Raw genomic sequence first — 24629 nt, forward strand, 5'->3', positions numbered from 1 at the left:
GTGAGATGTCAAGCCAAGAACGAGGGGCAGGAGACCAGAGCTTGGGGACGGGACACGGAGGATGTGGGGCTCCGACCCGAGGGCAAAAGACGGGACGAGGAGGATCGGGGACATCACCCCGAGGACACGGGACGAGACAACAGGGAGAGGGGACATCTCACGAAGGCCACCTCCATGCGCCGAGGACGCGGCCCAGAGGACACGGGGTGCGTCCCCAAGGAGAGGACGGGAGCTGGAGCTTGGGGTACTACGATGACGAGGAGGACAGTGACAGCCACGGTACGGGGGGGTGGGGGGACATGGGGGGGGGACACGGCGTGTGGCGGGGTGGGGGGACATGGGGGGGGGACACGGCGTGTGGCCCTGTCCTTCACCGTGTCCCCTCTACAGGTTGGGAATAGCCGGAGGAGGACGAGTAGCGCCGGCCTTCATCGCGTCGCCGTGTCCCCGTGCTGTCCCCGTGTCCCCGTGCTGTCCCCGTGTCCCCGTGCTGTCCCCGTGTCCCCTTCCCCACGTCCCCACCCCTCTCTGTACCCACAGCTCTGCTGTTGTGTCCCCGTTTCCCCATTAAAAGCGGAAGCAGCGTCGCTCTTTGTCCCCATGGTCACCGTGCCACGAGAGTGGGAGCAGGGGAAGGACTTTAATTGGGGACATCTGCGGGGAGAGGATGGTGGTGGCACTTCTTGGGGACATCTGTGGGGTCTTCGGGGCCAGAATGGTGGTGGCACTTCTTGGGGACATCCATGGGGTCTTCGGGATCAGGATGGTGGTGGCACTTCTTGGGGACATCTGTAGGGTCTCCAGGTCCAGAATGGTGGTGGCACTTCTTGGGGACATCCATGGGGTCTTCGGGATCAGGATGGTGGTGGCACTTCTTGGGGACATCTGTGGGGTCTTCGGGATCAGGATGGTGGTGGCACTTCTTGGGGACATCTGTAGGGTCTTCGGGACCGGGATGGTGGTGGCACTTCTTGGGGACATCTGTAGGGTCTCCGGGTCCAGAATGGTGGTGGCACTTCTTGGGGACATCTGTGGGGTCTTCGGGACCAGAATGGTGGTGGCACTTCTTGGGGACATCTGTAGGGTCTTCGGGATCAGGATGGTGGTGGCACTTCTTGGGGACATCTGTGGGGTCTTCGGGATGAGGATGGTGGTGGCACTTCTTGGGGACATCTGTGGGGTCTTCAGGATCAGGATGGTGGTGGCACTTCTTGGGGACATCTGTGGGGTCTTCGGGATGAGGATGGTGGTGGCACTTCTTGGGGACATCTGTAGGGTCTTTGGGACCGGGATGGTGGTGGCACTTCTTGAGGACACCCGTGGGGTCCATGGTGGCTCTTTTGGGGTCAGCGTCCGCTCTGTGTCCCCGATGTCCCCCCATGTCCCCCCGCATCAGGGGGAGGTTTGTCCCCACTCTTCTCCTTGTCCCCATCGTTGTTGTCCTCGTCCCATTCGGGCAGGGGGGGCCATGGGGCCACAGGGATTTCGGGTGGGTAGGGGTCATCAGGCTGGGGGGGCCTGGGGGGCTCAGGGGGGGGCTCCGGTTTGGGGGGGCGTGGCTCTGTCATACTGGGAGGGGGAGGGGAAGAGAGGGGTCGGGGGGGGTCTGGGATGCCCCAGTGTCCCCACTGTCCCCATTGTTCCCACTGCCCACACCTCCCTTCCCCCCACCCCAGCCACGGACTTTCCAGTGTCCCCAGTGGCAACCAGTGCCCCCCAGTGCCCCCCAGTGCCCCCCCCCCACCTCCAGTTATGGGAACACCACTTCTGGGACCCCTCCCAGTGCCCTCCAGTCCCACCAGTTCCCCTTGCTGGCAAAGCACTGGGACCACCCCAGTGTTCCCCAATATCCCCAGTAGTGAAACACGGATTGTGCCCCCAGTATATCCCAGTGCCCCCCAGTAATGAAGCACTGGAACCCACCCAGTACATCCCAGTGCCCCCCAGTGCCCCCCAGCCATGAAGCACTGGAACCCACCCAGTATATCCCAGTGCCCCCCAGTGCCCCCCAGTGCCAATGACACAGCCCTACAGAGCCCCCCACTGACACCCACCCCATCCCATCTCACCTGGCGCTGGCAGCACTGGGAGCACTGGGAGCACTGGGAGCACTGGGAGCACTGGATTCTTATAGCAGCCCTGGGGGTGGGGGCCAACCCCATACCTTGCCCCCCTCCCCCCCCACCGCTATGGGGCAGGATCCGGCCCCACCGGCTCAGCCGGTCCCGGGGACGCGGATGAGAATGAGTCAGGGCCGCCCCGCGGCCCCTATAGCCCGGCCCTATAGCCCTGAGGCCTATAGCCCAGCCCCTATAGCCCTGCCCTATAGATCCGGGCCCTATAGCACGGCCCCTACAGCCCAGCCAACCTCCCCAGCCCCCTATACCTTGCCCATACTAGGTGACCCCCTATAGGATCTCAAAGACCGTCCCCTCTAGGACCCTACAACGTGTCCCCTATAGGACCCTACAACTCATCCCTTCCAGGACCCTATAGCCTGACCCCTATAGGACCCTGCTACTCATCCCTTCCAGGACCCTATAGCCCTTCCCATATAGGTTCCCACAGCCCATCCCCTATAGGACCCTACAGCTCATCCCTTCCAGGACCCTATGTCTCATCCCTTCCAGAACCCTATAGCCCAACCCCCACAGGTTCCCATAGCTCAAACCCTATAGGACCCTAAAACTCATCCCTTCCAGGACCCTATAGCTCATCCCATATTGGTTCCATCCCTATAGGACCCTACAACTCATCCCTTCCAGGACCCTATAGCCCGACCCCATAGGACCCCATGTCCCTCCCCCCACACACACAGTGGGGCACTGTGTGGGGCTGCAGCATTTATTGAGCACAGATTGGGGGTGGGGGTGACAACAGTGACACCAACGGGTGACAATGACGTCATCAACGGGTGACAACAGTGGGTGACAGCAGCAGACTCGGGGTGACAGTGGTGACACCGAGGAGGACATGTGATGTCACCGAGTGACATCAGTGAGATCCGGGTGACAACAATGACACCGTCAGGTGACAATGATGACACTGAGGGTGACAGCAGTGACACTAGGGTGACCTCGGGGTGACAACAGTGACACCAATGGGTGACAACACTGCCACTAGGGTGACAGTGATGATATTGGAGGTGACAATGGTGACATCAGGATGACAACAGTGCCACTATGGTGACAATGATGACACTGGGGGTGACAACGGTGACACCAGTGGGTGACAACAATGCCACTAGGGTGACAGTGATGACCTCAGGGTGGCAACAGTGTCACCAACGATTACAACAGTGACACTGAGGATGACAACAGTGACATTGGGGTGACAATAGTGACCTCAGAATGACAACAGTGACACCAACAGGTGGCAACAATGCCACTCGGGTGACAACAGTGACACTGAAGATGACAACAGTGACATCGGGGTGGCAATGGTGACCTCAGAGTGACAACAGTGACACCAACAGGTGGCAACAATGCCACTAGGGTGACAACAATGACACTGGGCTGACAACAGTGACATCGGGGTGACAACGGTGACACCAACGGTGACAACAGTGCCACTAGGGTGACAACAATGACACTGGGGGTGACAACAGTGACATCGAGGTGGCAATGGTGACCTCAGGGTGACAACAGTGACACCAACGGGTGACAACAATGCCACTCGGGTGACAACAGTGACCTCAGGGTGACAACGGTGACCTCAGGGTGACAACGGTGACACCGGAGCAGAGACCACCCCCCACTTTAGGGATCCCGGGGGGCAACGCAGGGGACAGCACCCGCCAGGAGGGGCAGCACGGGACCACCAGCGGGTGACGGTGACGGTGACGGTGACGGTGACGGTGACGGTGACAGGAGGTTACGTGGCTCGGGTGAAGTCTCCAGGAGGGATTTGGGGACATCGGGGTCGCGGCGCCGGGAGAGGCGCTCCAGAGGGGACGGCGCGTGGCCTTCATCCTCCTCCACCTCCACCTCCTCTTCCTCCTCTTCCTCCTCCTCCTCCTCCATGAGGTCGGGGACAGCGGCAGCCGTGGGGACAGCGGTGGCAGTGGGGACGATGTCGGGGATGGGGGTGGGCACGGTGACGGGGACGGGGGCGGTGGTGGGGATGGGGACGGTGACGGGGACGGGCAGCGTGCGGGCGGTGACACCTGGAGGGGGGGGGGACAAAGGGGGACGTCATGTCTGTCCTCGAGCATGTCCCCCGTGTCCCCACAACCCCATATGTCCCCAATCCCATCCCAGTTTTGGGGACCCACATCCACGTGTCCCTGTGTCCCCATATCCCCAGTCCCATCCCAGTTTGGGGACCCACATCCACATGTCCCCAATACCATCCCAGTTTTGGGGACCCACATCCACCTGTCCCTGTGTCCCCATATCCCCAGTCCCATCCCAGTTTGGGGACCCACATCCCCAAATCCCCATGTCCCCAATCCTATTACAGTCTGGGGACCCTTGTCCCATTGTCCCTACGTCCCCATATCCCCAATCCCATCCCAGTTTGGGGACCCACATCTCAACATCCCCATGTCCCCATGTCCCCAATCCCATCCCAGTTTGGGGACCCATATCCCCATGTCCCCATGTCCCCATGTCCCCATATCCCCTTGTCCCTATGTCCCCATCCCATCCCACTTTGGAGAACCACGTCCCCATCCCAAATCGATTTGGGGACCCCGTATCCCCACGTCCCAGCGTCCCCATGTCCCCACATCCCTACATCCCCACCCCATCCCAATTTGGGGACCCACCTCCCTGATATCCCAAACCAGTTTGGAGACCGGTCACCTACCGATCCCGTGGGGACGGAGCAGGGCGAGCAGGCCGAGCAGGACGCCGATGGTCCTGGTGGCACCCATGGGTGCTGTCGGGCACACTGGGAGCACTGGGAGCACTGGGAGGGACAGTTTTATGGCCGGGTGGGGTGTGTCACCGCCGCCCGCGCTTTCGACCCAACCCAGGCGCGGCCGCCCACAGTAGGGTGGGGACGGGGACCTGCTGGGAATAGGTTGGTCCTATTGGGGTCAGAGTGGTCCCACTGGGGACATACTGGTCCCACTGTTGTCCTATTGGGGTCATAGTGGTCCCATTGGGGACATACTGGTCCCACTGTAGTCCTATTGGGGTCACAGTAGCCCCAGTGTTGTCCTATTGGGGCCATAGTGGTCCTACTGTAGTCCTATTGGGGGCATACTGGTCCCATTGGGGACATACTGGTCCCACTGTGGTCCTATTGGGGTCATACTGGTCCCACTGCAGTCCTATTGGGGTCATACTGGTCCCATTGGGGTCATAATGGTCCCACTGTTGTCCTATTGGGGACATACTGGTCCCACTGTAGTCCTATTGGGTTCATAGTGGTCCCACTGTGGTCCCATTGGGGGCATACTGGTCCACTGTGGTCCCATTGGGGTCATAATGGTCCCACTGTAGTCCTATTGGGATCATAGTGGTCCCATTGGGGGCATACTGGTCCCCCTGTAGTCCTATTGGGGTCAGAGTGGTCCCATTGGGGGCATACTGGTCTCATTGGGGTCATAATGGTCCTACTGTGGTCTTATTGGGGTCATATTGGTCCCATTGGGGGCATACTGGTCCCCCTGTAGTCCTATTGGGGTCAGAGTGGTCCCACTGTGGTCCTATTGGGGTCAGAGTGGTCCCATTGGGGCATACTGGTCCCATTGGGGTCATACTGGTCCCACTGGAGACAGACTGGTCCTGTTGGGGACACAACGGTCCCGTTGGGAACGCATTCATCCCATTGGGGTCAAACTGTTTCTTATGGGGCCGTCCCGTTCCTTATCACTCCATACCGGTCTCTTTGGGTCTCCTACTGGTTCCCACAGGTTTATACTGGTCTCCGTGGGTCCGTATTGGTCCCTATGGGACCATAGTACTCCCTGTGGGTCCACACCATCCCCACATCCTCGTCCCCCAAGTGTCACCCCCCCTCCCGTCCCTCCACCCCGGGCCAGTTTCGGTGCCACCTCTCCCGTGTCACCCATCCCCGCCCTGGGTGGCCTCGATGTCCCCGTGGGCGGCCCCGGCCCTGCCCCAGCATTCCCATCCCACTCCCAGTGCCACTGTCCCCATTCCGTCCCCGAGGTCCTCATTCAGTCCCCAGTGACCCCATCCCCACGGGTGCCCCCATCCAATGTCCCCAAAGTCTTCATCCAAATGTCCCCATCCCTGTCCTTGAGGGTGTCCCCACCCCAATGTCCCCAATGTCCCCATCCAACTGTCCCCACAATGTCCCCATCCCCATTGATCCAACGTCCCCATCCCTGTCCTTGTGGTTGTCCCCACCCCAAATGTCCCCATCCCTGCCCCTGTGGTTGTCCCCATCCCCATTGTCCCTATTGTCCCCATCCCAATGTCCCCATCCCCATTGTTTCCAGTGTCCCCATCCCTGCCCCTGTGGTTGTCCCCATCCCCATTGTCCCTATTGTCCCCATCCCAGTGTCCCCATCCCCATTGTTTCCAGTGTCCCCATCCCTGTCCTTGTGGTTGTCCCCCCCAAAATGTCCCCATCCCTTCCCCTGTGATTGTCCCCATCCCAATATCCCCATCCCCATTGTGTCCAGTGTCCCCATCCCTGTCCTTGTGGTTGTCCCCCCCAAATGTCCCCATCCCTGCCCCTGTGGTTGTCCCCATCCCGATGTCCCCAATGTCCCCATCCCCAAGTGTGGGCGCAGACCGGCCCGACCAGCTCAGCCAGTGCTGTGACACGTGGGGACACGTGGGGACGTGTTGGGACACGTGTGGCCATGGGGACACGTTTGGTGACACGTGTGGCCATGGGGACAGGGACAAGGACGGCACCACGCTGTATGGACTTTATTGGGATCGGGATGAGGGGGGAGGGGGGTTGACAGCGCTGTCCCCTATTTGTCACAGCCCCCACAGCCCGACTCTGGCCCCGATCTGCCACCGGATCCCGATCCGTAGGACCCGGTCCCGGAGCTGTAGGTGGATCCCGCATTGGGACCGCGACGGATGGGGATGTAACCCCCGATCCGGGCTGGATCCCGCAGCCCCGGCACAAAAGGGATCCCGGGGTTCTTGTACACGGGGCGCAGGGATCCACCAGAGGAGCCCGATCCACTTCCATAGGATCCCGATCCCCCATAGGATCCCGATCCGCCTCCAGAAGACCCCGATCCTCCATAGGATCCCGATCCCCCATAGGATCCTGATCCGCCTCCAGAAGACCCTGATCCTCCATAGGATCCTAATCCCCCATAAGATCCTGAGTCTTCTCCGTAGGATCCTGAGCTGCCTCCATAGGAGCCTGGTCCACCCCCATAGGATCCCGATCCCCCATAAGATCCTGAATCATCCCCATAGGACTCGGGGAGCCCATAGGATCCTGAGCTGCCTCCATAGGAGCCTGATCCCCCATAGGACCCCGATCCGCTGCCTCCTTGGGATCCACTCCCCCCTTGGGACCCAGGTCTCCCTGATCCTGATCCCCCTTGGGATCCAGGTCTTCCTGATCCTAACCCTCCTTGGGATCCAGGTCTTCCTGATCCTCCTTGGGATCCAGGTCTTCCCGATCCACTTCCCCCTTGGGACCCAGGTCTTCCCGATCCTAACCCTCCTTGGGATCCAGGTCTTCCTGATCCCAATCCTCCTTGGGATCCAGGTCTTCCCGATCCACTTCCCCCTTGGGACCCAGGTCTTCCCGATCCTAACCCTCCTTGGGATCCAGGTCTTCCTGATCCCAATCCTCCTTGGGATCCAGGTCTTCCTGATCCACTTCCCCCCTGGATCCAGGTCTCCCTGATCCCGATCCTCCTTGGGATCCAGGTCTTCCTGATCCACTTCCCCCCTGGGATCCAGGTCTCCCTGATCCCGATCCTCCTTGGGATCCAGGTCTTCCTGATCCCAATCCTCCTTGGGATCCAGGTCTTCCTGACCCACTTCCCCCTTGAGGTCTCTCCAATCCATAGGGCAGAAGTCCATAGGATCCCGGCGGCCCACCGGATTCCGGGGAGACAAAAGATCCCGATCCATCCCTTGGGATCCCGGTCGGCTTCCATATAATCCCGGTTTGCCTCCACTGGATTCCGGCGACACGTAGGATCCCGATCCGCTTCCTCGTCCTGGGGATGCTCCGGGTCCGCCCCCATAGGATCCCGATCCACCCCCATAGGATCCCTGTCCACCCCCATAGGATCCCTGTCCTCTCCCATAGGATCCCGAGCTGCTGCCATAGGATCCTGAGCCACCGTAGGATCCCGATCCACCGCTGTGGGATCCCGATCCGCTGTAGGATCCTGGTCCGCCCCCATAGGATCCTGAGCTGCCCCCGTAGGATCCCTGTCCGCCCCCATAGGATCCCGGTCCGTCATAGGATCCCTCTCCTCCTCCAGGGGGTCCCCCATCGTCCCCCCCAAGTTGGGGGCTGAGGAATCCCGCGGGTTCCTTGCAGGGATCCACCCCGGCCATCAGTGGGGTCAGGCGGGATCCCGAGTCGCAGTCGGCAGCAGTGCCTGGATTGGGGGATGGGGAGCCCGTCCCAGTCTGTCCCAGTTCGTTCCAGTTCATCCCATTTCATCCCTGTTGGCCCCAGTCCACCCCAGCCTGTCCCAGTTTGTCCCAGTTTATCCCAGTGTCCATTCCATTTCATCCCAGTCTGTTGCACTTCGTCCCAGTCCACCCCCATCTGACCCCGCCTATCCCATTTCATCTCAGTTCAACCCAGACTCCATCCCAGTCCATCCCAGTATGTCCCAGTCTCCATCCCACTCCTTCCTGGCCCCTCCCAGTACGCTCTCAGCCCCTCCCAGTCCCCTTCCCAGTCCATCCCACCTCTTCCTGGTCTCACCCAGTCCGCCCTATTTCATCCCAGGCTTCACCCCAATTCCTCCCAGTCCTCTCCAGTCTCCCCAGTCCCTCCCATTCCCCACCCCAGTCCCTCCCAGTCCCCTCCAGTCTCCCCCAGTCCATCCCAGTCCCTCCCATTCCCCACCCCAGTCCCCTCCAGTCTCCCCCAGTCCCCTCCAGTCTCCCCCAGACCCCTCCAGTCTCCCCCAGTCCCTCCCAATCCCTCCCATTCCCCTCCAGTCCTCCCCCAGTCCCTCCCAGTCTCCCCCCAGTCCATCCCCAATCCTTCCCATTCCCCACCCCAGTCCCTCCCAGTGCCCCCAGTCCCTCCCAATCCCTCCCATTCCCCGCCCCAGTCCCCTCCAGTCTCCCCAGTCCCTCCCAATCCCTCCCATTCCCCGCCCCAGTCCCCTCCAGTCTCCCCCAGTCCCTCCCAATCCCTCCCATTCCCCGCCCCAGTCCCTCCCAGTCCCTCCCAGTTTCCCCAGCACCCACCTGGCAGCTGCCCACACAGCAGCAGGAGGACCCCGAGGGCCGACGACAGCCAGGGAGCGGCCATGGCTGGGGACATCGGGGACACAGCGGGGACAGAGGGGACCGACCTTAAATAGGGACTGGGATGGGTGGGGCGGCCCAGTGCCACCACCCGGGGAGGGGGACACCGGGGATATGGGGACGGCCCCGCCTCACTAAACCCTGAGTCACCGCATTGACCCGCTTGGGACAGGGCAGGGTCACCCGTGGGGACAGCTCAATGTCACCCCAGTGCACACGTCCCACTGGGGACAGCTCAGGGACACCACGTGCCCGTGTCCCATTTTGGGGGACATCGAGTGGCCGTGTCCCATTTAGGGACATCGAGTGTCTATGTCCCACCTGGGGACATCTTGGGGGCACCGCGTGGCCATGGACCACTTGGGGACATTGAGTGTCCACGTCCCACTTGGGGACATCTTGGGGACACCACGTGGCCATGGACCACTTGGGGACATTGAGTGTCCACGTCCCACTTGGGGACATCTTGGGGACACCGCGTGGCCATGGACCACTTGGGGACATCTTGGGAACATCTTGGGGACACCACATGGCCAGGGACCACTTGGGGACTTTGAGTGTCCACGTCCCACTTGGGGACATCTTGAGGACACCGCGTGGCCATGGACCACTTGGGGACATCTTGGGGACACCTCATGGCCATGGACCACTTGGGGACATCTTGGGGACACTGCATGACCATGGACCACTTGGGGACATCTCAAGGCCATTTGTCACACTTGGGGACATCTTGGGGACACCACATGGCCATGGACCACTTGGGGACATCTCAAGGCCATTTGTCACACTTGGGGACATCTTGGGGACATCGCGTGGCCATGGACCACTTGGGGACATTGAGTGTTCACGTCCCACTTGGGGACATCTTGGGGACACCGCATGGCCATGGACCACTTGGGGACATCTTGGGGACAACGCATGGCCATGTCCCACTTGGGGACATCTGAGTGACACCAAATGCCATTGGGACACCCTGGGGACACCACGTTCAATTTGGGGTCACACTGGGGACACCATGACCCATGGGGGACACATTGGGGACAACTTGGGGACACTGTGCCCATGTCCCATGGGGGACACTTTGGGGACACGTTGGGGACACCGTGCCCGTGTCCCCCCCCCCCGGATTGAGGCCATGTGGCCGCTCCCCACAGTGACGCCATGGCCACCCCCGGGGCGGGTGGGGACAGTGACGCCCGATTGTCCCCCATGCGTTTTCCCCCCCCCCCCTCCCCTCCCCCCCTCCCCCCATTTTGGTCACTGCGGGCGGGGCCGACGCTTCAGGTCCCCCCGGAAGTGGGTTATTATGGGATGGGAGGAGGTGGCCCCGCCCTGCTCCACCCGGGGTTGGGGTTGGGGGGGGGATGGGGAGGGGGGGGGGGAAGTGTGGGGTTTTGGGGGGGTCCTAGGGGGTTCTGGTGGGGGTCAAAGGGGAGTGGGAAGGTGAATGGGGGGAGCAATGGGGGGGCAGTGGGGTTTTGGGGGGGCTAGGGGTCAGTGGGGGGTTTGGTGGGGTCAATGGGGATTGGGGTTCTTACGGGGGGGGGAATTGGGGGCCAGTTGGGTTTTGGGGGGGTCCTGGGGGGTCTGGGAGTCCATGGGGGGGGTTCTGGTGGGGGTCAATGGGGAACAAGGGGGTCGTGGCGGGGAATGGGGGGTTTATTGGGCGGAATGGGAGGGCCCAATGGGGGGATAGAGAGGTTTTGGGGGGGTCAATGTGGAGTGGGGGGGTCGTGGGGGGAGAATGGGGGGGGTTTAATGGGGGGAATGGGAGAGGGGGCAGTGGGATTTTGCGGGGGGGGGGGGGGATGGGGAGGGGAATGAGGGTCTAGAAGGTCCCAAATAGGGATGGGGGAGATCTTGGTGGGGGGGGTGGGAGGGGTTGGGGGGGGGGGGGGGGGGAAGAAGAAACCCAATGGCCCCCCCCCCTCCACGGAAGTGCTCCTCCCCCCCATCTCCTCACGGTGGCGCTGTTGAGGAGGTCCGGAAGGGGGGGGGGCGTAAGGAGGAGGGGGGGGGGGGGAAGGAATGGGGCGACCCTACCATAACACCACCCCCCCCCAAGCCCCGCCCCCCCTTCCCTTCCTCCTTCCCCTCCCCCCCTTTTTTTCTTTCCCCTTTTCCGCACACAAAGACCTCCCCCCCCCCCCCCCAAAAAAAAAAAACAACCAAACCAAAAAGAGCCCTAAAAAAGTGGCGGGTGGGAGGGGGGGGACACACCCCGAAAAGGCCCCAAAGCCCCGGGGGGGGAGGGGGGGGCCGGGAATCCCCTTCCTCCCCCCCCCCCCCCGTCCATCCGCTCTCCGGATGCCCCCCCCACCCCTCCGCCCCCCCTCGCCCCCCCCTCCCCGTCCTTTTGTCTTCCGGATACATTTTGGGCGTTAACCCCTCCCCCCCCCCTTAAAAAAAAAAAGAAAACCAACACCGCCCCCCCCCCCCCCTTCCGAAAAAGAAATCGTTAAAAATCACTTTTTTCACCACCTCCCCCCCCAAATAAAGCGAAAGGAGACGGGGAAGAAAGGGGGGGGGGGGGGGGGTGGAGTGCTCGGGAAATCCCCCCCCCCGTGGGAAAAGCCGCTTTTCTCTGCCCCCCCCCCCTCCCACCCTACAACCAAAGCCGCCGTCGGAGCGCCGCGATCGCCGCGTCCCGAAGTGAGTAAAGAACGGAGGGGGGGGGATTTAAGGAGAGGGGGGAATTTAGGGGTGTGGGGGGGACGGTGGGGGGGCTTTTGGGGTGCCCCCCCCCCCCCCCCACGTTCCGCGCGGTTCTCTGTGGGATGCGGTTTTGGGGACCCCCCCCCTCCCCTCCATACGCATTCACACTCCTCCCATTCCCATTGCCCGGGTGGGGTTATGGGTGGTCCCACTGTGTCCCCCCCCCCCCCCCGCGTGTCTGTGTGTCCCCCCCCCCAGCGCAGCTCCTCCCGTCCACTGTCCCCATCCTTGGTGGCCTTTGTCCCCATCCCTGGTGGCCTTTGTCCCCATTGTCCACTGTTCCCAGTGTCCCCCTGTCCCCATCCCTGTTGTGGCCCCCCCCCCCCTCCACAATCCCTGGTGTCCCCACTCCTCTATGGTGTCCCCATACCCCACTGGTGTCCCCCCCATCCCTGGTGTCCCCAAATCCACATCCCTGCTGTCCCCTCCATCCCTGGTGTCCCCAGTTCCCATCCTTGGTGTCCCCCCCATCCCTGGTGTCCCCAACATCCCCATCCTTGGTGTCCCCCCCATCCCTGGTGTCCCCAACGTCCCCAGACTTGGTGACCCCAACCCTGGTGACCCCAATATCTCCATCCCTGGTCTTCACAGCACTCCTGGTGTCCCCAGGTCCCCATCCCTCTTGTCCCCATCATCCACAGTGTCCCCAAATCCCCATCCCTGGTGTCCCCCCCATCCCTGGTGCCCCCAGTCCCCAACCTTGGTCCCTCCCATCCCTGGTGTCCCCCAAATCCCCAAACCTGCTGTCCCCCCCCATCCCTGCTGTCCCCATACCCCATCCCTGGTGTCCCCACCAACACCAGTGTCCCCAAATCCCCATCCTTGGTTGTCCCCCCCCATCCACGGTGTCCCCATTCGCCATCCTTGGTCCCTACTATTCCTGGTGTTCCCATACCCCATCCCTGGTGTCCTCACCAACACCGGTGTCCCAAATCCCCATCCCTCATTGTCCCCCCATCCCTGGTGTCCCCAGTCCCCATCCTTGGTGTCCCCATCCCTGCTGTCCCCCTCAATCCATGATGTCCCCAAACTTGGCGTCCCCACCCCTGATGACCCCAATATCTCCATCCCTTCTCTTCCCACCTCTCCCCGGTGACCCCCCCCCAAAATCCCCATCCTTGTTTTTCCCCCCACCATTCCTGGCGTCAACCCCAAAATCTTGGGTGCCCTCAATGTCCCCAGCGTCCCTTCCCACCGTAGGCGATGGCGGTGCCGGGCTGGAAACTCCAACTCCTGGAACGTCGCCGACGCGAGGAAGAAGCGGCGCGACGTCGGGAACGGGAACAACGGGATCGGGCGGCCCAACTGCCCCCCCTGGAAACGGGAACTGCTGGAACGGCGTCGGGCAAAGGCGGGGACTGGGGTCGGGGTGGGGGGGGGTCCCACGACGGGGACACCGCCGCCGGTGACGTTGTCCCCGGGGTTGAGCCGTAGCGCCGAAGGTTTGGAGCGCTGCGGAACCGCCGAACCCCCACGGGGTCGCGTCAGTCGTCTGCTGAGCCGCTTTGCCCCCCGGCCGCCCCCCGCCCGATCGCTCAGCACCGAGGGGCTCCCCGAGAGCCCCCAACCCGGAGGGGGTCCCCAAAGAGAGGACGGTGTGGGGACGGGAGGCGAGGATGGGATGGGGAAGGGTGGAAGGGTGGGAGACGTTGGCCAACGGTTGGGTGAGCGGGTGGGGGCCAGCGAGGGGACAACGGGGGGTGACGCTGAGGGGGTTGGGATGGGGGAGGGGGAGAGGATGGGGGAGGGTGGGAGGATGGGAAGGGGAGGGGGTTGGTAGATGGGTTGGGGGCGATGGAAGGGGCTGCGGGGGGCTGAGGGACACGGGAAAGGGTGGCCCCACCCTGGGGATGATGAAGGACGGGACGGCTGAGACACGGGGGTGAGGGGTCTGGTGACGGCCAAGGGGTGGGGGTCTGTCAAGGCCGTGGGGACAGTAGAGGGACAGGGGACAGCCGATGGCGTGGGGGCAACGAAGGACCTGGGAACAGCGGAGGGTCAAGGGACAGCCGAGGGCTGTAGGACAACGAGGAGCTGTGGGTCGGCCACCAGCCCGGGGTCAGCCAAGGGGGAGGGGACAGCGGAGGGACAGCAGGTGACCGAAGCACACCGGATGGCCAAGAGCCATGCGTCGGCCACCAGCTCGGGGACAACCGATGGCCAAAGCCCCAGCAAGAGTTTGGGGACAACTGATGGCCGCGGGACTGTCAGGGAGATGGTGAGGGGATGGAAGGGACAGGGGACAGCTGAGGGGACACGGGGGGGGACAGCTGGTGGCCACGAGGGCATGGGGACAGCTGAGGGACCGACCACTGTGACACCTCTGGTGGCCACGAAGGCTTCGGTGGCTGCGGTGAGCAAGATGTCACCAACAATGATGACACCGTCTGCCATGACACCAGTGGTGGCCACAGTGCCACCAACAGCTGTGACGTCATCGGCCGTGACACTGTCAACCACGTCGCCGTCATGCACGGTGGCCATGACGCCATCGATGACCGTGACATCGTCAACCGCGTCACCATCAACGATGACACCGTCAACCGTGGTGTCGTCAACCACAACACTGCCAACCATGTCACCGTCAACCGTGTCACCATCAACGATGACACCGTCAACTGCGGCATCACCAACCACCACACTACCAACTGTGTCACCCTCAGCCATGTCACTGCCAACTGTGACACCGGTGGTGGCCAAGATGTCACTGCCAACCACATCACCATCAACCGTGTCACCAACGGCCACCAAGATGCCACCAATGACCACGTCACCGCCAACCACGTCACCATCAGCCGCGTCACCATCAACCGTGTCACCAACGGCCACCAAGATGCCACCAATGACCACGTCACCGCCAACCACGTCACTGTCAGCCTCATCACCGCCAACCGTGTCACCAACGGCCACCAAGATGCCACCCACGGCCACGTCACCGCCAACCACGACCCCCCCAACCGCCGCACCACCCCCAACAATGACCCCGCCCTCAACAGCCGCGACGTCACCGTCACCCACACCACCACCTTCCTCCGACGCAGTGACACCGGTGACATCTCCCACCCAGGGGCGTTCCGAGGGCGGCCCCGGGGACGGCCCACCCCCGGGGGGTCCAGTGGGGCGGCGGCCATGCGTGGGGCTCCCCGCCGTGATGCCGCACCCCCCCTGGCCCACCCAGCCCTCCAACGGCGCAGTGGGAACACCATCACCGTGCGGCCCCGGCGCGGGGTGGGTGCCGAGGGGGGGTCCCCGGCGGTGTCACCACCGACCCCGCCCCGTCCCCGTCCCCAACCCGGGGCCCCCCAAGAAGCGATACCCCACAGCTGAGGAGATCCAGGTCATCGGGGGGTACCTGGCGCTGTCCCGCTCCTGTCTGGCCAAGAACGACCCCCACCGCAAGAAGGTGCGTCACCACGTCCCCCCGTGTCCCCTCCTGTCCCCTTGGGTCCCCCCCCATGTTCCTTCCTGTCCCCTCGTGTCCCCTGAGGTCCTCCTGGGTGTCCCCATCCCCGCCCTGCGTCCCCATCCCCGCGATGTACCTCCACCTGCGTCTTCAGTTGCCATCCGTGTCCCCTGTCCCCACTTTTTGTCCCCTGTCCCCAATCTTTGTCCCTTTCCATGTCCCCTGTCCCCAGTCTTTGTCCCCTTCTGTGTCCCATGTCCCCAATTTTTGGCCCCTGTCCCCATCCTTTCCCCCCTTCCGTGTCCCCTGTCCCCAACTTTTGTCCCTCTCTCCATCCCTCGTCTCCATCTCTTGTCCCCCTTCTTGTCCCCATCCCTGTCACCTCCCGGACACCCCCCCTCCCCATCTTTATGTCCCCCCTCCCCCCACCCCCCAATATTACCCACTATCCTTTTCCACCCCCCCAAAAAAAAAAACAGGAACCCAAATCAGAGGGGGGGGGGGATGGGGGGGGAGGGGAGAAGGAAGCGGTTGCGGTGGTGGCAGGGAGGGGACACGTGTGTCCCCCCCGCCTCTCCTTCCTGTCCCATCCCCCCCCTCATCCCCCCACGGACTCGTTAATATCCTCCGCTAATTGCGATTAAGCCCTGAGGGGATTAATTGCCATGGGAACCCCCCACGGAGTTGGGGGGACACGTGGGCCTGTTGGTCCCGTGCCATAGGGGCACGGGGTCACCGCGGTGTCCCCATGGGGCCCTGTGACATCTGCTGTCCCCATGGGGGCGAAGGTGACCCCATAGTGTCCCCATCCCCATGATGACCCCATAATGTCCCCATCCCTATGGTGTCCCCATCCCTATGATGACCCCATCCCTTATGGTGACCCCATGGTGTCCCCATCCTACAGTGTCCCCATGGTGTCCCCATCCCTATGGTGTCCCCATCCCTATGATGACCCCATCCCTTATGGTGACCCCATGGTGTCCCCATCCCTACGGTGTCCCCATGGTGTCCCCATCCCTATGGTTTCCTCATCCCCATGGTGTCCCTGTGATGTCCCCATCCCTTATGGTGTCCCCATGGTGTCCCCATCTCCATGGTGTCCCCATCCTTATGTTGTCCCTATCCCTATGGTGTCCCCATCCCCACACTTGTCCCCATGTCCCTCTGTCCCCCCCCCAGCTGAAGATCTGGTTCTCGGAGCGGGACCTGAGCGCACCTTCTCGTACCCCTCGGAGGGGGCGGTGCTGGCAGCGTGGGGACCCCCCCCCGACGAACCCCACACCCCCTCCCCAGGTCCCCCCACCGCCCCCGATGAAGACGAGGAGGAGGAGGAGCCCCCCCCGGGGCGGGGGCTGCAGGGGGGGCTGCGGGCACGCGCTCTGCTCGTGGGTGAGTGGAGGGGTCCTTGGGGGGGGGAAGGTGGTCTGCAGGTGTCCTGATTCATTCTGGGGGGGGGGGGGGGTCATTTGGGTGGCCTGAGGGGGGGGTCATTGTGTCCTCTGGGGGTCTTGGGGGGGGTCCCGAGGCATTTTGGGTGGGGGGAGGTTTGAGGGACCATTTTGGGGGTCATGGGAGGTCGTGGGGGGGGGGGTCCTGAGGAATTTGGGAGGGGTCGAGGGGCCGCTTGGGGTCTTGGGGGGCTTTGGGGGTGATGCTGGGGGGATCTTGGGTTTTTTTGGGGAGGGGGAGAGGGTCCTCAGTGGGTTGCTATGGGGTTTTCTAGCACTGACCCCCATTTTTCCCCTCCCCCCCCCCCACAGATGAATCCTGTCGCCGGTGACCCGGACCCATGGGGGGTGGGGGGGGAGGGAGGTGGCACAGCAGATGACACCCCCACCCCTCCCCTCCTCCTACGACCCCCCCCAGCCCCCATACCTCTCCCCCCCACCATGGACACAGGCAGATAATGGGGAAGGGGGGGACAGGGGCCATTTTTATAACCCCCCCCCCCCACCCACACACACACACGTTTTGTAGCTTTCTTTTTTAGCAGCGGTTTTTTCCTTAATGAAGTTTTTAGGTCCTAATTAACGGGCTTTTGATAGGGGGAGACGCCAGTATTTTTTTTGGGGGGGGGGGGGGTTGGGATGGGGGTACCGTGATGCAGTATTAATGAATGGAAGGGGTGGGGGTGGGCGCGAAGGGGCGGGGCTACGAGAAGGGGGCGGGGCTACGAGAAGGGGGCGGGGCTTCGCGCTGTTACAGGGGGCTGGGGGTGAGGACAAAATGGCGGCGGAGGGCAGCCTGCGTTGCCATAGAAACGAAAGCCTGCGGCCTCCTGCCGTAAAGGAGGAGGCGCTTGGGAGGCGCCGTCCCGTGCAAAACGCCAATAAAACCCAAAGTCCGTTTGAGAGTGACGGTGACGTTGCGGTCGGGTTCGCGTCTTACAGTTTCGCTTTTTGGGGGGGAAGGAGGGGGGGGCGGGGAGGGAAGTGCGCATGCGTAGTGGGCGGGTTTAGCGTGGCCCAGAGACAGGAAGTGGGAACGGCGCGGCGGCCGGAAGTGGGAAGATGGCGGCCGCGCTAGAGCGATGGGTGTCGGGGGAGCTGCAGGAGTTGCTGGGGATGAGCGGCCGCCACGTCCCCGCTTTCCTGGTGGCCCTGGCGCGAAGGAGCCGCAGCGTGGAAGAGCTGCTGGAGCGGCTGGGGGAGACGGAGGCGCTGCGGGTGGAGGAGCCGCGCGTGCAGGAGTTCGCGCGGGAGCTGTGGGGGAAGGTGGGCAGGCCGCAGGAGGGGGGCGGGGCTTCCGGGGTGAGGGCGGGTCTTGGTTGAGCCGGCTTCCGATGGGAATGGGAGGGGCTGTGTGGCGGGGGGCTTCGGAGTGGGGTCTTTGGGGAGGGGGCGGGGCTAAAGGATGTGGGCGGGGCCTCGGTGGTCGGGGTCGAGAAAGGCGTGGCTTAAAAATGGGGGAGGGGCTCGTGGGATTGGTGGGACGGTAGTGACAGACAGGGGGCGTGACCTGTAAGAATGCAAGCGCTGTTTATAGGGGAGGGGGTGGGGCTTGGAGATGGGCGGGGTTTTTATGAGGGGGGCGGGGCTTGTCAATAAATGGGGTGGGGGTCGAGAAGGGGGGTGTTGGGAATTGATATTGCATTCCCACCGGCTATTGGCCATTCAAAGTGGGGGTGGGGGGGGGGGGGGGTGCATTCAAAAGGGCGTGGTCAATCAGATGGCATGGCAAATCAAAAGGGGGCGTGGCTAAGCGAAGCCCCCCACCTCCCACCCCCCCAGGTACCCCGTGACCCCCCCAAGGAACCTCCGGGTCGCGCGGCCGAGCGAGCGGCGTTGGAGCTGCAGCGCCGCAGTCGTGGGTACCGCCCCGTGGAGAGCGACGATGATGATGATGGAGGGGGGTCCGGCCCCTCCCCCGCCCCACACCACCGCCGCCGCCATCTGCGACGCCGACGCTCCGAGTCGCCCGAGAACGACAGCCCCGCACCGTCGCCAGCGCCGTGAGTGGGGTGGGGATTGGGATCAGCCCGGGGATTGGGGTCAGTGTGGGTGTCAGGATCCTCTCGGGCTCATTGGGGTCGTGTTGGCTTTGTCTTGGTTATTGGGGTTCTCTTGGTTATTGGGGTTGTGTTGTCTTCGTGTTGGTTATTGGGGTTGTGTTGTCTTCGTGTTGGTTATTGGGGTTGTGTTGTCTTCGTGTTGGTTATTGGGGTTGTGTTGTCTTCGTGTTGGTTATTGGGGTCGTGTTGTCTTTGTGTTGGTTATTGGGGTTCTGTTGGTTATTGGGGTCGTGTTGTCTTCGTGTTGGTTATTGGGGTTCTCTTGGTTATTGGGGTTGTGTTGGCTTCGTGTTGGTTATTGGGGTTCTGTTGGTTATTGGGGTTGCGTTGTCTTCGTGTTGGTTATTGGGGTCGTGTTGTCTTCGTGTTGGTTATTGGGGTTCTGTTGGTTATTGGGGTCGTGTTGGCTTCGTGTTGGTTATTGGGGTTCTGTTGGTTATTGGGGTCGTGTTGTCTTCATGTTGGTTATTGGGGTTCTGTTGGTTATTGGGGTTGCGTTGTCTTCGTGTTGGTTATTGGGGTTCTGTTGGTTATTGGGGTTGCGTTGTCTTCGTGTTGGTTATTGGGGTTCTGTTGGTTATTGGGGTCGTGTTGTCTTCGTGTTGGTTATTGGGGTTCTGTTGGTTATTGGGGTCGTGTTGTCTTCGTGTTGGTTATTGGGGTTCTCTTGGTTATTGGGGTCGTGTTGGCTTCGTCTTGGTTATTGGGGTTCTGTTGGTTATTGGGGTCATGTTGGCTTTGTCTTGGTTATTGGGGTCGTCTTGATTATTGGGGTCGTCTTGGTTATTGGGCTCTGATGGTTTCAACTTGGTTATTGAGATTCTTTTGGTTATTGGGGTTGTGTTGTCTTCGTGTTGGTTATTGGGGTTCTGTTGGTTATTGGGGTTGTGTTGGCTTCGTGTTGGTTATTGGGGTTCTGTTGGTTATTGGGGTTGCGTTGTCTTCGTGTTGGTTATTGGGGTTCTCTTGGTTATTGGGGTTGTGTTGGCTTCGTGTTGGTTATTGGGGTTCTCTTGGTTATTGGGGTTGTGTTGGCTTCGTGTTGGTTATTGGGGTTCTGTTGGTTATTGGGGTTGCGTTGTCTTCGTGTTGGTTATTGGGGTTCTGTTGGTTATTGGGGTCGTGTGGGCTTCGTCTTGGTTATTGGGTTTCTGTTGGTTATTGGGGTTGCGTTGTCTTCGTGTTGGTTATTGGGGTTCTCTTGGTTATTGGGGTCATGTTGGCTTCGCATTGGTTATTGGGGTTCCCTTGATCATTGGGGTCGTGTTGGCTTCACGTTGGTTATTGGGGTTCCCTTGGTCATTGGGGTCGTGTTGGCTTCACGTTGGTTATTGGGTTCCCTTGGTCATTGGGGTCATGTTGGTTATGGGGCTCTGTTGGTTTCGCCTTGTTTATTGGGATAGTGTTGGGGTCTCTTGGTTCCTGAGATCCTCTTGGTTCTTGGGGTCACGTTGGGTTTGCTGCTCTTATTGGGTTCTCCGTGGGTCTGTTTTTCTTTTTGGGGTTCTTTCAGGTTCCTGTTGGGATCCTTTTGGTCTTTGGATTCCTTTCAATTTCTTGTGGATTATTGGGATTCCTCTGAGTTATTGGGGCTCTTCTTTGGGTTTTCTGGGACCGCTTGGTTATGGGGTTCCCGTTGGTTATCAGATTCCTGTTGGGTTTCTCTGGGTCGATGCGCTCCCGTTGGCTTCCTACATATCATCGGGGTCCTCCTCCTTCGAGCACGCGTAGTGGCAAAGGTGTCCGCGCTTCTCCTTACATTTTGGGGTTCCCCTTTGTATTTTGAGCACCCCAAAATATCCCCTCAGAGCTCCGGAGCCCTCTGAGGAACCGGAAGCGGAATGGGAAGCGTCGGAACGTGAACGCCTCCGGGACCTGGAGGAACGCGATGCCTTCGCTGAACGTCTCCGGCGCCGCGACCGCGATCGCACGCGCAACGTTCTCACCCGCCCCGACGCCAAGGTCCTGGGGGATCCCAAGACATTTTGGGGTCCCTGGATGGGATTCGGGGTCCCTGGGTGGGATTTGGGGTCCCCGTGTGGGCCTGGGGTATCCTGGGTGAGATTGGGATGGGACCGGGGGGGGGTCCTTAGGTGGAACTTGAGGTCGTAGATGCTCCCAGATGGGATTGATAGGTCGTGATTGGGGTTTGGGGTTTTTAGGTGGGGTTTATAATAGGGTTTTGGGGTTCTCTGGTTGGGATTGAGGCTCATGGATGGGATTTGGGGTCTCCGGTTGGGGCTGGAGCTCCTGAGTGAGATAAGGACGGGACTTAGGGGTCCTTGGGTGGGATTTAGAGGCCCTTGGATGGGATTTGAGGGGTTTCTGGTTGGGATTGGGTCTTCTGGATGGGATTTAGGGGTGCTTGGATGGGATTTGAGGGGTTTCTGGTTGGGATTGGGTCTTCTGGGTGGGATTTAGGGGTGCTTGGGTGGGATTTGAGGGGTTTCTGGTTGGGATTGGGTCTTCTGGGTGGGATTTAGGGGTTCCTGGGTGGGATTTGAGTCTTCTGGATGGGGTTTGAGGGGTCTCTGATTGGGACAGGGGACTCTGGGTGAGAGTTGGGAATCCTGGATGGGATTTAGGGATGTTTGGGTCAGATTTGGAGGTCTGTGGTTGGGATTTGGGATCTCACCCCATTTCTCTCCCCATTCCCAGGCCTACGAAGAAGCCCAAAAACGCCTCAAAGTTGCTGAAGAAGACCAAAAAACCATGGTGAGCTGAGACCCAACCGAACCCCACTAATCCTAAATCTCACTCCAATGGATCCCCCAAACCCTAAATCCAATCCATCCCTGAGTTCCCAAACTCCAACACCCAACCGAACCCCACTAATCCTAAATCCCACTCCAATGGATCCCCCAAACCCTAAATCCAATCCATCCCTGAGTTCCCAAACTCCAACACCCAACGGAACCCCACTCATCCTAAATCCCACTCCAATGGATCCCCAAAACCCTAAATCCAATCCATCCCTGTGTTCCTGAGCTCTGACACCCAACCGAACCCCACTAATCCTAAATCCCACTCCATTGGATCCCCCAAACCCTAAATCCAATCCATCCCTGAGTTCCCAAACTCCAACACCCAACCGAACCCCACTCATCCTAAATCCCACTCCAATGGATCCCCCAAACCCTAAATCCAATCCATCCCTGTGTTCCTGAGCTCTTGACACCCAACCAAACCCCACTAATCCTAAATCCCACTCCAGTGGATCCCCCAAACCCTAAATCCAATCCATCCCTGTGTTCCTGAGCTCTGACACCAACCGAACCCCACTAATCCTAAATCCCACTCCAATGGATCCCCCAAACCCTAAATCCAATCCATCCCTGAGTTCCCAAACTCCAACACCCAACCGAACCCCACTAATCCTAAATCCCACTCCAATGGATCCCCCAAACCCTAAATCCAATCCATCCCTGTGTTCCTGAGCTCTTGACACCCAACCAAACCCCACTAATCCTAAATCCCACTCCAGTGGATCCCCCAAACCCTAAATCCAATCCATCCCTGTGTTCCTGAGCTCTTGACACCCAACCAAACCCCACTCATCCTAAATCCCACTCCAATGGATCCCCAAACCCTAAATCCAATCCATCCCTGAGTTCCCAAACTCCAACACCCAACCGAACCCCACTCATCCTAAATCCCACTCCAATGACTCTCCCCACCCCCCAAAAAAAAACCCCACTCAATGCCACTCAATCCCCAGGTCCCCGAGCTCCGAAAAAAATCCCGCCGGGAATACTTGGCCAAAGGGAGAGGGACAAACTGGAGGAACTGGAAGCGGAGATCGCCGACGAGGAATATCTTTTCGGGGAAGAGACGCTGACGAACTCCGAGCGCCGGAGCTCGAGTACAAGAGGAGGGTGCGGGATCTGGCGCGGGAGTACAAGCGGGCGGGGGAGAAGGAGAGGCTGGAGAAGAGCAACCGGTACTACATGCCCGAGGAGACGCGGGACAAGGTGGGCATGGGGGCTGGGGAGGGGGGGAATAGGATTGGGTGGGGTTCACGGGGGGGGGTGGGGGTGAAAATCCCGAAGGGATGCGGGTTTTGGAGGGGTTGGGGCTGAAAATCCTAAATAGGTGGTGGTTTGGGACTGAAAATCCTAAATACAAGGTGGTTCGGGACTGAAAATCCTAAAGGGATGCAGGTTTTGGAGGGGTTGGGGCTGAAAATCCTAAATACGTGGTGGTTTGGGACTGAAAATCCTAAATACGTGGTGGTTTGGGACTGAAAATCCTAAATACGTGGTGGTTTGGGACTGAAAATCCTAAATACGTGGTGGTTTGGGACTGAAAATCCTAAATACGTGGTGGTTCGGGACTGAAAATCCCAAAGGGATGTGGGTTTTGGAGGGGTTGGGGCTGAAAATCCTAAATAGGTGGTGGTTTGGGACTGAAAATCCCAAAGGGATGTGGGTTTTGGAGGGGTTGGGACTGAAAATCCTAAATAGGTGGTGGTTTGGGACTGAAAATCCTAAATAGGTGGTGGTTTGGGACTGAAAATCCTAAATACAAGGTGGTTCGGGACTGAAAATCCTAAAGGGATGCGGGTTTTGGAGGGGTTGGGGCTGAAAATCCTAAATAGGTGGTGGTTTGGGACTGAAAATCCTAAATACGTGTGGTTTGGGACTGAAAATCCTAAATACGTGGTGGTTTGGGACTGAAAATCCTAAATACATGGTGGCCTTGGACTGAAAATCCTAAATACATGGTGGTTTGGGACTGAAAATCCCAAAGGGATGTGGGTTTTGGAGGGGGTTGGGGCTGAGAATCCTAAATAGGTGGTGGTTTGGGACTGAAAATCCTAGAGGGATGTGGGCTTTGGAGGGGTTGGGGCTGAAAATCCTAAATATGTGGTGGTTTGGGACTGAAAATCCCAAAGGGATGCGGGTTTTGGAGGGCTTGGGGCTGAAAACCCCAAAGGGATGTTGGTTTTGGAGGGGTTGGGATTGAAAATCCTAAATACGTGGTGGTTTGGGACTGAAAATCCCAAAGGGATGCGGGTTGTGGAGGGCTTGGGGCTGAAAACCCTAAATACGTGATGGTTTCTTTGGGGTTTGGGACTGAAAAATCCCAACTGCTTTCTGATTCGGAGGAATTCAGACTGAAAATCCCAAATACACGATGCTTGCTGGGAAGGAATTGGAGCTGAAAACCCCATATTTTATATGGCTTCAGAGTGATCTGGGGCTCTTCGGGCCCCCCCCAAAAATCCCCAATTTGGATATTTTAGGGTTCTGCATCCCCCATTTTTACCTCGTTTTGTCTCGTGTCCCCCCATCCCCTATAGAAAATTCCGGAACGTGAGGATCCCGGAGCGGAAGAGGAGCGCTTGGCCCCACGGGATGAGCAGCGCCGATGGGAGGAGGAACGTATGGGGGCGGCCGCGCTGCGTTTTGGGGCGCGGGATGCCGCCCAGCGTCGGCCCCCCCCGAGATTATGATTTCATCTTGGAGGAGGATGAGATGATCCAGTTCGTCAGCGCCGTGCAGATGCAGGGCACCGAACCCGAAAAGGTCCGGGGGGAAAAGGGGGGAGGGGGTCCTGGGATGGGGGTGGGGGGGGAGGTTGTGGGGTGCTGGGG

General features: G+C 60.4%; 5 protein-coding genes and 1 long non-coding RNA gene across 9 annotated transcripts; 3 read left to right on the forward strand and 3 right to left on the reverse strand.

Moving 5' to 3' along the window:
* Positions 1-640: 640 nt before the first annotated feature.
* On the reverse strand, positions 641-1330 carry LOC136047797 (histidine-rich glycoprotein-like). The gene has a single exon (XM_065735086.1). It carries the CDS (start codon positions 1328-1330, stop codon positions 641-643), a length of 690 nt encoding a protein of 229 aa, XP_065591158.1.
* A 2428-nt stretch (positions 1331-3758) lies between these two features.
* On the reverse strand, positions 3759-4981 carry LOC136047798 (uncharacterized). Its single transcript, XM_065735087.1, has 2 exons — positions 4810-4981; positions 3759-4165 (listed from the first exon to the last, which is right to left on the reverse strand). The coding sequence occupies exons 1-2, from the start codon at positions 4874-4876 to the stop codon at positions 3759-3761; spliced, it is 474 nt and encodes a 157-aa protein (XP_065591159.1). The 5' UTR covers positions 4877-4981.
* A 1890-nt stretch (positions 4982-6871) lies between these two features.
* LOC136047793 (keratin, type I cytoskeletal 9-like) lies at positions 6872-9764 on the reverse strand. 2 transcript variants are annotated; one of them, XM_065735084.1, is made up of 3 exons: positions 9342-9764; positions 8267-8512; positions 6872-7161 (listed from the first exon to the last, which is right to left on the reverse strand). In XM_065735084.1, the coding sequence occupies exons 1-3, from the start codon at positions 9415-9417 to the stop codon at positions 6902-6904; spliced, it is 582 nt and encodes a 193-aa protein (XP_065591156.1). In that variant the 5' UTR covers positions 9418-9764; the 3' UTR covers positions 6872-6901. The 2 variants fall into 2 exon arrangements, 1 of the variants encoding a protein (XP_065591156.1); XR_010622129.1 differs by lacking the exons at positions 6872-7161; positions 9342-9764 and adding an exon at positions 7960-8203 and having other exon boundaries at positions 8267-8865.
* Positions 7418-7951, forward strand: LOC136047794 (uncharacterized). Of its 3 annotated transcripts, XR_010622132.1 has the most exons (4): positions 7418-7662; positions 7696-7728; positions 7794-7826; positions 7860-7951. It is a non-coding gene; the product is annotated as an uncharacterized LOC136047794 (long non-coding RNA). The 3 variants fall into 3 exon arrangements; XR_010622130.1 differs by having other exon boundaries at positions 7696-7761; positions 7794-7951; XR_010622131.1 differs by having other exon boundaries at positions 7794-7951.
* Positions 9765-12000: 2236 nt separating the features above from the next.
* On the forward strand, positions 12001-17317 carry PPP1R18 (protein phosphatase 1 regulatory subunit 18). The gene is given in 8 exon segments (XM_065735089.1): positions 12001-12053; positions 13317-13424; positions 13426-13780; positions 14455-14768; positions 14818-15519; positions 16702-16815; positions 16818-16911; positions 17283-17317. Coding segments are annotated over 7 exon segments (1704 nt in total). The 5' UTR covers positions 12001-12053; positions 13317-13319; the 3' UTR covers positions 17303-17317.
* Positions 17318-18025: 708 nt separating this feature from the next.
* LOC136047800 (pre-mRNA-splicing factor ATP-dependent RNA helicase DHX16-like) lies at positions 18026-18977 on the forward strand. The gene is made up of 2 exons (XM_065735090.1): positions 18026-18236; positions 18753-18977. Exons 1-2 carry the CDS (start codon positions 18033-18035, stop codon positions 18975-18977), a joined length of 429 nt encoding a protein of 142 aa, XP_065591162.1. The 5' UTR covers positions 18026-18032.
* Positions 18978-24629: the final 5652 nt, after the last annotated feature.

Source organism: Cyrtonyx montezumae, unplaced genomic scaffold (genome assembly GCF_038088225.1).
Source record: "Cyrtonyx montezumae isolate F1298 unplaced genomic scaffold, pur_monq_1.0 scaffold_186, whole genome shotgun sequence".
Classification (NCBI taxonomy): Eukaryota; Metazoa; Chordata; class Aves; order Galliformes; family Odontophoridae; genus Cyrtonyx; species Cyrtonyx montezumae.